Source organism: Pelobates fuscus, chromosome 13 (assembly GCF_036172605.1).
Source record: "Pelobates fuscus isolate aPelFus1 chromosome 13, aPelFus1.pri, whole genome shotgun sequence".
NCBI lineage: Eukaryota > Metazoa > Chordata > Amphibia > Anura > Pelobatidae > Pelobates > Pelobates fuscus.
Window position 1 is genome coordinate 60,293,435 of NC_086329.1, and position 12,250 is coordinate 60,305,684.

The following is a 12,250-nucleotide window of genomic DNA, read 5'->3' on the forward strand; positions in this document are numbered from 1 at the left end:
ATGTCAAAACACCCATACACTTTAGTGGAGCACTGGAAGCTTGCCAGGGTTTTTTAAACCAAATAAGCATTTACTTTGACCTCCAACCACGATCCTATCCTACTGATAGAGCCAAGGTAGGATTTATTCATCTTCACCTTAATTGCCCTAATAGGTCAGAAAACTTTCACACCTAAGTCCACGAGGGGGACAGGTTTTGGGTGATTCTTTTGTGTCCTCTACTAATGCTCATAACGAGCATCGATTTCTAGCTCACATTGTCCTAACTTGGGACAATAAGAGGGTTAATATCTTGGCATTAATAGATTATGGCACAGCTGAGAACGTTATTGACCAGGATTTTGCTAAAGCTAACTCTCTACCTTCTAAGTTAAGAAATACGCCATTACTCGTTGAAGCCATAGACGGTTGACCTCTCCAGGTACCCATGATCACGCAAGAATCCATTCCAGTTATCCTAATAGTGGGTGTGTTGCATAAGGAGGTCTGTGTATTCCAACACATTACTTCTCCTAACTTCCCAGTAGTATTTGGATATCCCTGGCTAAGGAAACACAACACATCCATCAACTGGGAATTGGGAGAAATTGTCTTTTGGGGTAAGAATTGTCTGGAGAATTGTATCACCAAAGTACTTCCCATTCGTCTTACTGATGTACCTAAAATATCCCCTTTGACCGTCAAAATACCTGAACAGTATTTAACGGTGAAAGAAGTTTTTGACAAAGGCAAAGGTGAATTATTACCACCTCATAGACCATATGATTGTGCCATTAACTTGATTCCTGTAACTACGCCCCCTAGATTCTGAGAATCAGGTCTTAGAAGAATATATTGAAGAAAACTTGAAAAAAGGTTTTATAATGAAATCTTCTTCACCAGCTGGTGCAGGATTTTTCTTTGTGTCAAAAAAGGAAGGGGATCTCAGACCTTGCATAGATTTCAGAGGATTGAATAGGATTACTGTACATAATGCCTAAGATTTTTACCAAGCTAGACTTGAGAAGTGCTTACAATCTTGTTAGAATCCGTAAAAATGATGAATTGAAGACAGCCTTTAACACCAGATATGGACATTACGAATACACGGTTATGCCTTTCGGATTATGTAATGCCCCGGCTGTCTTCCAAGACCTCATTAATGACGTATAGTGATGTCCCGAACTGTTTGCTGGCGAATAGTTCCTGGCGAACATAGCTTGTTCTCGTTCGCCACGGACGGCAAACACATGCGCTGTTCGGTCCACCCCCTATTCGTCATCATTGAGTAAACTTTGACCCTGGCCTGTACCTCACAGTCAGCAGACACATTTCAGCCAATCAGCAGCAGACCCTCCCTCCCAGACTCTCCCACCTCCTGGACAGCATCCATTTTACATTCATTGTGAAGCTGCATTCTTAGTGAGAGTAGGGACAGTGTAGCTGCTGCTGATTTGATAGGGAAATTGATAGCTAGGCTAGTGTATTCAGTGTCCACTACAGTCCTGAAGAACTCATCTGATCTCTGCTATAAGGACAGCACCCCAAAAAGCCCTTTTTAGGGCTAGAACATCAGTCTGCTTTTTTTTCTCTGTGTAATGTAATTGCAGTTGCTCCTGGTCCTCTTGGTGCAGTGAACGGAACCTCGATCCCTTTACTGCACCTATAATGGCCATCCTGTATTGTCTTTCCTATCTTTTCTCCTCGGGTCGCTCCTCTCGATCGCTCAACGTCGTGCACTCCGCGATTTCGGCAGCCCACGTACCAGTCATAGGGGTACCGTAGGAAAGGACCCACTGATATGCTGACTCCTGAGGGGCATTCGATTACAGAGACCTCCGAGACCCAAATACTCTCGCTTATGGGACATCGAGGTTGTCTTACAATTCTTGAGAGACTGGCCGGATAATGGCAGACTCTCTCTGCGACAACTCTCAGCTAAACTGACGCTCCTGCTTTGCCTAGTCTCGTTCCGTCGGGTTTTGGACATGCGGGCGTTTGACTTCAACACTTTTTCGGTCTCCCCTGAGGGTGTTACCTTTCAAGTATCGCAGCATACGATATTGGACTCTACGACGGTCTTCTACCCGTTTTTCTCTACCGATCCACAACTTTGTGTGGTGTCTACCCTACGTCGGTATGTGGAGGTCACATCCCCGCTTCGGGTCTCCACTTCGGGACAACTTTTTGGTGTCCTATGTTAGACCACACGTACCCGTCTCGACTACCACTCTCGCCAGATGGATAAGATGGATTCTATCACTGGCGGGGGTGGATGAGGTCTTCGGAACCCACTCAGTTTGCGGGGCGGCGGCTTCTTCGGCTTTCACGGTGGGCGCTTCGCTGGCGGATATCCTTCGTTCCGCGGACTGGTTGCGAGAATCTACCTTTCGGACATTCTACTTCCGCCCGAGCTTGGGGGCGCCCACTTTTCTCCTTCATCAGCGTTAAAAAATGCAAAATAGGAAGCCTCCTGTCATGTGCTTGTGGCGAAACCAACTTCGCCACTGTGAACTGGAGAAGCCTGGTTGCTCGCCTGCTGCCTTTGGACTATGGACCGGATTGTAAAATACTTATTTTCCCTGCAGAAAGGCTTAGTCGTGCCTTTTCTGCCGGGGTGTTCGGTAGATTTTATCTACTGAACAAACTAACGAATGAGGGACCACCTAGGAGATGGAGTGTGCCGTCAATTGACCGCCCAGAAGTTGCGGTTAACCGCAGCTTAATTGACAAACGCTGGGTGGCCTTTGTTCGTCAAACGAACACGTGGTGGCGGCCATCTTATCTCCTGAACAGCGGTGTTTTGCCGTCGAGTGTCTGGAACTAAAATCGGACCCTCGACTAAGCAAACACCGCTGAGACCTCCAGACACCGTGGAATCGTGCCTCAACTACCGAACGTTCGGTAGAAAGACTAATTCTTACATGGGGAATCCAACGAACCCAAAGAAACCCGCGTATGACAAGCCGTTCGGGACTTTTAATACACTAACAGAGACCGACCGCAAGGCCAAACCTTATGGAACTATTTTCGGTTACTTTGCCTGTGCGGTCGGTCAATACTTGAAAGTCCCATAACTCCCGAACCCGTTATCCGAATTGGCTGATTTTCACATATGTTGTTCCTCCAGACTAGGGCTATCTGAAGATACTGGATTTGTGGATGTTCCCCAATTATTTAGGGTACATCCAAGACTTGGGTAAAACTATGTCCATGTTAATTGTGTTAACAGATAAGTTAGAGGGAGGAGATGTGTGGGTTGTACCTTAAACTGGATTAGTGTATTGTAAATCCCTCCCTTGCATGGGAGAATCCCATATAAGCCTGTGTGTGAATAAATCAGTGTTGTTGCTGTTTAACCCTGAAGCTGAAGTGTTGTCTCATTCTTGGGGGGAATTTGACTGTATGCCGATTGCTAGGAGTGTAAGCTGTTCGTATTGCTTTTCCTGTTCGGCTGCTTCCAGGGTTCGTGTGTCTGCTGTTCGAGAGTTGGTGAATACGTGCAGTTTGGAGTTTGGGAGATTGGGGATTGCAGTAGCTGCTGGTCTATGTGAAAGGGGATTATCGCCTAAACGGTTTTTATCCCCTTCTGAGCGAAACGGTCCGCAACAATTGGTGGCAAGCGGCGGGATCGTTCCTACAAAAAGAAGGACAGCTACAGGTAACACCATCCCCTGGATTTATAAACTGTGGGCAACGTTAGTACCCGTACAGTGACCCTATCTACTAAGGAACCAACTTCAGCAGAGCTAGCATGGCACCCAGATACACTCAAGAGGCGTATGACAGAGAGGTCACCGCGGTGCTGGCTTTATGCGGACCCAACCCCTCAGACAGTATAGTGCAGCGTGTGAAGAAAGCAGTGCGAGAGTACTTGCCGTGGGAATCAGAGCGGGCAAGGGGGTTTGCCGTCCTTCCTCCCCAGCGGCAGTGTGTACCCCAGGGAGCTGATGGTGTCGTCCGTCCTCCCCAGTGGCAGTGTGTGTCCCAGGGAGCAGAAGGTGCAGTCCTTCCTCCCCAGTGACAGTGTGTACCCCAGGGAGCTGATAGTGTCGTCCGTCCTCCCCAGCGGCAGTGTGTGTCCCAGGGAGCAGAAGGTGCCGTCCTTCCTCCCCAGCAGCATAGTGTATTACAGGGAGCTGAAGGTGCCGTCCTTCCTCCCCAGCGGCAGTGTGTATCCCAGGGAGCTGAAGGTGTCGTCCTTCCTCCCCAGCGGCAGTGTGTACCCCAGGGAGCTGATGGTGTTGTCCGTCCTCCCCAGCGGCAGTGTGTAACCCAGGGAGCGGAGGGTGCCATCCTTCCTCCCCAGCGGCAGTGTGTATTCCAGGGAGCTGAAGGTGTCGTCCTTCCTCCCCAGCGGCAGTGTGTACCCCAGGGAGCTGATGGTCTCGTCCGTCCTCCCAGCGGCAGCGTGTACCCCAGGGAGCTGAAGGTACCGTCCTTCCCACCCCAGCGGCAGTGTGAGCGAAGCGGTCCGCAACAGTGGTAAAATTGAAGATTATGCTAGCGTTAGTGTACTTATAATCTTAATTTTAGTAATGACAGGAGGCGAGTATTTTCCCACCCTTTCCCACCCTATTTGTCTTCTGTCTACTTCTTCCCTGCATCGGTCTTTTATTGCTCCTCCTAGGTATGGGGTTTGTTCTGATTATGTTTGTTTATAACATTTTACTTGCCATTTGTAGTCTGTCGTTTATAGTCAATAATATAACATCCCTGCGAGTTTGTGTTGGGTTATTACCATTACTTCATACAGTTTCCAGACCTGTACCTAACCTATTTCACGTTCTCTTTCAGTGTAAATTTGTGGTGTTACAGTTCGTTCTCAGGATGGACACCTTGGGACCTTCCTTCATCCCTTGAAGTTTCGTTTATTGGAGAGTCACCCGTTGGTGCATGTTACAAGACTGGACTTTTTGGAACTTTATCCATTATGATGTCGCTTTCGAAAGAGGGGGAGGAGCCTCATCACTGTGAATACTATACTTCCTATTGCATTTTGATTGGTTAATGTTTTCACTTCTTTACTGCTATGTGAAGTTAGTAAAGAGAGTTTAATGCTAAATACTCGCCTCCTGTCATTACTAAAATTAAGATTATAAGTACACTAACGCTAGCATAATCTTCAATTTATCAACTAGTCCAGAGTTATATATATTGGAGCTATTAAAGTTTAGAGCAGGCTTCTCTGCTCTATGTTTGAGTGTTCCCTTTTAAACTTTTATATTGCATACAATTTATTGTGCTATATTGCCCTATGAGGTTATTTTATTCTTATTTTACATGTATGCTCTCCCAATGAAATCAACCAATATTCTACAATAATACATAGGTAAGTTTGTATGTTACACTGATCCACATTTTTTTTACGAATTGTGGCTCTTATATTGCATTGTGTTTGCACCAAAGTATTATTGCACTTTATAATATATGCATCTTAATTGATTGTATTTTAAGGGCATGTTGCAATTTTCATTAATATTGTCTTAAAGACACAGCGCACCTTAACTTTCGTTTTATGTCTAAATAGTGTTATGTAAGCTTGTACACTGTACACTGCAAGGTGCAGCTTTCTTACCTCTAATCTATTTTATTGTAACTGTTTAGCGCCTGTTTGACAAGATTTTGTTGTTTTTTTACTTAGTATTAGTAAATTTGTCTGAAAGACCAATTTAGGTCTTTCAGCCTTTTAGTAGATAGCTCCCTAATACCGTGGGAATTAGGGAGTTATCTACTTATTCATTCCTGTAATTCCATTGACAGGCTAAGTAACTTACATTTTATATGAATGTATGTTACTTGATTGTTGAAAGTGTTGCAAATGCTTACAGCTGAATCCTGGCTACATTTGTATACTTTTTATTTAAACTTGTATACAGTGTAACATTCTTCTTCTTCCACTGGGTAAGTATATTAGTACTTAGGCAATACTGTAATTCGACACTTCGGAAATTCTGTAATTTCTGAACTTCAGGACCTCTGTAATTCAGCACTTCGGCTATTCGGAAGTACCCAAATGTCCGAATTGCCCGAAATTCGTCCAAATTCATATTCAGCCCAAAACGAATTGCACATGTCTAGTGTGTTTATGGATGCAAATAATTAGTAAAAATCGAACAGAGTATGTACAACATGTTATGCCTTCGGTATATTTTATAACATAATTTAGGATTATATATTAAATACAATACCTTTAATGCTTTTACTAACTCTTCTCTGACCATTTTTTCTGGAATCAAGGCAGTGGTGTTAATGATTTTATATGTCAATGTATCTTTCTTCCATTTGGCACCCAGATTGTATGACATACGCTGCTCGTGCTTTCCACATCGAGGAAGTTTCATTGCCTCTGTTGTTTCTGCATCTAGTCTTCCTATATACAACAACAAAAAACACAGAATTTTGTTGTGTTCTTAATCTTATGCTACATTGATAGTAAATCAAATAAAAAAAAAAGAAACACCCTTGGTACTGCATAAAATGCACATAAATACTTGCTTACAGACTAAAAACATAAAAAAAAAACTTTGCAAACCATCTATAGCAAACAGTATAATTCGTAATAATATTTAAAAAATAAAGATGCTTGATTCGAGTAGATTTACTGATCAGAGTTCAGCAACATGTCCATATGCAAGTCAGGAGTAATTTTGTCTTTGGATAGTAAGGACATACATTATATAGGTGCAAGAAGGCATTTTAGGCATGTGCATGGGAAACATTTTCGGTTCAGCATTCCGAAATTCGGGACTTCGGCAATTCGGCACTTCAGAACTTTGAAAATTCGGTAATTTCGGAACTTCGGCACGTCTCTTGCAGCTGCTTGGTAGATAACTCCCTAATTCCCATGGTATTATGGAGTTATCTACCAGAAGGCTGAAAGACCTAAATTGGTCTTTCAGCTAAATTTACTAATACGAAGTAAAAGATATACAGCGAGTAGGGGCATGTCTATTAAACAGTGAGCAGCCAGTGGCTGCTCACTATTAAAAAAAAAAAAATGGGTCCCCCCTCCTGAGCCCCCACCCGTGACGCGCGAGTGGGGGCTTTTAAACTAAAGGGGGGGGGCCCTAAATTAGAATGGGGGAGCGGTGGGTGGGGGCCCTAAATTAGAATGGGGGGCCCTAAATACTAATTAGGTGGGGGACCTAATGTCCTCTGCCCTGGCCCCCACCCTGAGCGGTGGGTGGGGGACCTAAATACTAATTAGGGGGGGGGAGGACCTAATGTCCCAGAGCGGTGGCTGGGGGCCCTAAATAAAAAAAATAACCCCCCCTCCCCCGGGTCACTAGAGGTCCCCAAACCCCTAGTCACCCCCTCCCCCCAAAAAATAACCCCTACCTACCCTGTCCTCCCCCCTGGCCCCCACCCCTGAGCGGTGGGTGGGGGCCCTAAATTAGAACTAGAAAAGCTACAATTTCTGGGGAAATTGTGTGAAGTGTTCTTGCCTCCACCAGTAGTCTACAACTGGAGTGGGCGGAGTAACTGTTATTATTTATTTATATAGCACATTTAATTGCAACGTTGTTGCCCAAAGTGCTTCACAGTTACATTAAAACATACAGTTATAAAAACATTAGCAGGTGCAAAATGCCCTGTTTATGACATCACTTGCTGCTGCAGCCTGGCACAGGTCACAGTATTTTTGCGGTTGCCATCTTCAAACGGTCGTATTTTAAAAACTATAAATCCTACAGTGAAGAGCTTTATATTGTGAGAAACACAAGACCCAGTCCTACATTTTGATGTATAGTATGTCTCTGAGACATTAACAATGAAGTCACATTCCGAGAACCATTCGGCGAAACGTTCCACAAAGTAATAGCAATCCGATCTGGAACAATCTGCACGTTTTGGTAAAATTTTGTCTATGTAGTTTTACACTAGTTTTTACAACTGTGGGAGGAGTTAGGGTGGCAGATTTGGCTATAATAATAATAATAATAATAATAACTAGAAAAGCTACAATTTCTGAGGAAATTGTGTGAAGTGTTCTTGCCTCCACCAGTAGTCTACAACTGGAGTGGGCGGAGTAACTGTTATTATTTATTTATATAGCACATTTAATTGCAACGTTGTTGCCCAAAATGCTTCACAGTTGCAATGCTTTTCCTAATATTGGATCTTTGCGTAAAATGTCCCAATGTCTGTTTTTAATTGCCCTTTTCGGTTTGGATGTCATTCATTTCTTCCTATCTTGTCTTCCAATTTCTCTAATTTCCCTCTCCAATAAAGTTGGTTCATATTTTTTTGTGGTAAATTTGTATTTTAAGTGTTTAGCCTGTTCCTGATAATCCAGATCTTTCGAGCAATTTCATCCAAATGACATCCAAACCGAAAAGGGCAATTAAAAACAATTATCAATATTCTTTTGTCACACAATACAATATTAATCATTGGAAAATAAAAAAGTTTCTAAACAGACATTGGGACATTTTACGCAAAGATCCAATATTAGGAAAAGCATTGCCAGAAAAGGCACCAATCATTTTTAGAAAAACAAAAAACTTAAAGAATGTATTGGCCCCGAGCTATGCGTTAAAAGTCCAGCGAAAAAAGAATGAAATAAATATAAAAAGCTTTAATCCATGTAATTCATGTAAGGCTTGTAAGAATCAAAGATATTTACAGAAAAAAGAATTTAGCAGTACAATCACAAAATAAAAATTTAAAGTGAAATCTAATAGAAATTGTAACACCAAAAATGTAGTCTACATGCTACAATGCCCCTGCGGGAAACAGTATGTGGGAAGAACCTGCAGGAAATTAAGAGAGAATATTGGAACATCAAAATAATATTCAAAAAAAATCAACTAAACATATTTTATTCCAATTCATTGTAATAACTGCAGTAGGTTCAACTGGTCAGATTTTTTCTTCATGGGCATTGAGCATGTAGAACCATATTGGAGAGGAGGTAATCTTACCAAGATACTCTCACAGAGAGAGACCTTTTGGATAAATAAACTAAAAAACGTTACAGCCTCATGGATTGAATCTAGATATAGACCTGTGGAGCTTTTTTGAGGATTGAAATACTCTTTATATCGTATATATCTTCTTCTTTATATTTCGTCTGTAAATATTGCATCCTTTCCTTGGTTAGTCAAAATCACAATGAGTTCTTTATATATAGATTTCAATTATTTTTCTTTAATTATATAAAAAATTCAATTCAATATATATTTTTGAATTTGAGGAACCCAAATTGTTGGGGAAATTTAAAAGAGGTAAAATTGTATCCTTATGGGATTTATAAATGGCAACTATTGAGATTGATAGAAAATTTGGAGTTAATGTAGACTTATAATATTATAGCTACACAAAAAGAGAGAGTGTCTATCTTGCACTAAAAAACTAAAAAATAGAAAATAAAAAACAACGGGAAAAATGCAATATATATCTGGGTATTGCACCCTTTTGTTCACCATATGAATGTTTGTGCTCTTGAAAGAAAATATATATATTTTTTAAATATATATATATTTTTTTATAGTTTTTGTATATATATATTTTGTGATTTTTTACCTTTATTTTTAATTTTATTTTCATTTTTATTTTCATTTTCATTTTTATTTTTATTTTCATATTTATTTTTATTTTTATATTTATCTTAATTTCATTATTATTTTTAGTATTTTTTATTATTACTTTATTTTTATTATTTATATTTATTTTTATTTTATTTTTATTCTTATTCTTATTCTTATATTTTTATTTTTATTTTTTATCTTTATTATTATTTTCCTTTATGCATCCCAATATAATATAAACAATATGGATGAGGAAAGATCATTGAATTTTTTTAAAATGTTGAAGAATCTTAGTAAGAGTGAAGTTTCACCACCCTCCCCTTCTCTCCTTGTTTCCACTAATGTTAAATCATGTCTGAACTGAGCAAAGATCAGAAATACAGCAATTCTCAGCCAATTTCCGGGTTTCGGCAATGGAACCCATATTGGAACGCACGCGTCATTGGACGTCGAACGTGATGACGTCATATGCGGAAATCACGGAATTAAGCCGCGAAAAAATAAAAATGAAGCACCTGCAAGATATCATTGATTATGTGGACACAGAGGGGTGTATATAAGGACTGGGGAGGGAGGGGAATATTATTGTTCATTGCTTGTTTATCTGTACTTGTCAAACACCACACAAGACCCTGAGGAAGTCCTATTTTGTTGGATGAAACGCGTAGGACCCCTGGTGGTGACATAGAGGGACTACATTGATGATTTTAAACCTTGATGTAAGTTATTAAATACTTATTTTGTACTTTACTCTGAATGTGCATCTTATTTTCATTATCTTTTCTTCTTGAGCACATATAAATACATCTATGGAGATTTCAACCCAGATAGAAGATTTGGAACTCCTATTCTAAAAATAAAAAAATCTCAAGGCTTGCAAACTTCTGTGAAAGTGTGAGTGGCCATTTGTGAACGCAATTTCTACTTAAACCTATATACACAGTTATACACTATGTTGCTTTATTTGTAATTGGTTCAGCAGATCATCCCTTATTTTTTTGTCTGTAATTTTTTTTTGTGCTTTTTTTTTAAAGTGCGTTGGTTATTATAGCTTTTTTATTTGGCCTTTTTTGGGGCTAAAAAAAGAAGATTTTAGAAGAAAGAAAACATCAAATGGTTGTAACGGATCACCTGGCACCCCGACTGGGTACCTCCGTTGAAGGATGCTCCCAGCGCTTACAGAGGGCTCCAAACGCTCCGCAGACACCACAACCACCGCAGACCCCACTAACCGCCACAACTTGGTTGGGGTCTCGCCGTCTCCTATCCACCCTGGACCTACGACAAGGCTCCAGGTTCCAGTGGGTGAACCTCTCCAAGAGAGTGAAGCAGGAACAAGCTCTTAAAAGAGCTCAGTGATTATAGCAAGGGAATATCCAGAGCATAGCAATCCCTTGTAGCAGATTCACCCAATAAGAGACAGGATTGAGGGTGAAGATTGAGGGTGAAGATTGAGGGTGATTGAGGGTGAAGAACAACTCTGGTTTAATTACACACACTCTGCTTTTATGCAATTCTCCCATGCAAGGGAGACGCCCACAGACAATTAGACATTACCCAATCACACAATGGTTACATCCCACACATCTCCTCCCCTTAGCCTGAGAGGTAACACAATTAGCCGTACAGTTTAAAACATACTTTTTACCCAACTTTCATAACTCTAAAACTATACATTCAATCTAATTACATATTCGAACTCAGCATACTTCACTTACAAACATATCCAAAATTCAACCAATTCCATCCAGGGGTTAAAGAGTTAGCTGGAAGTCCTTTATGACCGACCGCAAGCACATTTTCCTGCCCAAAACAGTTCCATAGACTTGGGCTGTGCGGTCGGTCAATTTCACACTGAAAAAATGACTAAGTCCCATTCGAACATGCGTTCGAATCTACGAACGGGAACTAGTCTCTGTGGCTGAAAACTCGGTGCAGGAGAAGTTAAGGGTCAGCGGTGTTTGTTGAAATGTGTAGCCGATTTCGGTTCCATGGATATGGCTACATATACCTCTGACCTTGTTCGAATGAACAAAGATGTTCGTTTGTCGAATGGCCGCCACTTCGACTACTTCGGCACTTCGGCTGTATCCAAAGTGCCAATTTAAAGTTGCAACACTGCTCCAAAGTAATTAAAGGTCCAGAAACAGCATAATATAAGTCCATAAGCCCCAACTCAGTTCCTTAAAGGGCAATACATCCCAGGGCCATAGTCGCAGGGCAGGAGGCTGGCAAACAGGCCCCTCAAAAACCAGTGGCGAGGTTACTTTCACCACAATGGTAAGCTTTATTTTTATTTTTTTAGGTACTTAGTTAAATGGTCGCCCCTCATTATTTTTAGGGTGAGGGGGGTAGGTAGGGGTTAATCTTTTGGGGGAGGGGGGTGGCTAGGGGTTTAGGGACCCCTAGTCACCCGGGGGAGGGGGGGTTATTTTTTTTTATTTAGGGCCCCCACCCACTGCTCACGGGTGGGGGCCAGGGGGGAGGACATTAGGTCCCCCCCCCCTATTTAGTATTTTAGGGCTCTGTCACACAAGTGTATGTGAATGCATGTATTTTTGAGGAGTGAATGTAGGGGTGTAATTGTTTGGAGATTTGGCTTGTATCAAGGTTGTGAAGAGTGTGTTAGTGTTTATTTGTGTATTGTGTCAACATGTGTGTAAGTGTCTGAATGCATTTTTATCTCCATTAGCCTCACCGAGATAAGTGGATTGTTTCAATTTTTGGTGAAAGGGAAG

General features: G+C 41.4%; 1 protein-coding gene across 1 annotated transcript in view; it reads right to left on the reverse strand.

Annotated features, from left to right (window-relative positions):
• The window catches only part of LOC134583288 (matrix metalloproteinase-18-like), a 278,369-nt gene that overhangs the window by 208,191 nt on the left and 57,928 nt on the right, over positions 1 to 12,250 (reverse strand). The window contains exon 3 of the mRNA XM_063440166.1: positions 6,171 to 6,352. Within this exon, the coding sequence (XP_063296236.1) occupies positions 6,171 to 6,352 (182 nt within the window). The remainder of the gene's footprint in view (positions 1 to 6,170; positions 6,353 to 12,250) is intronic.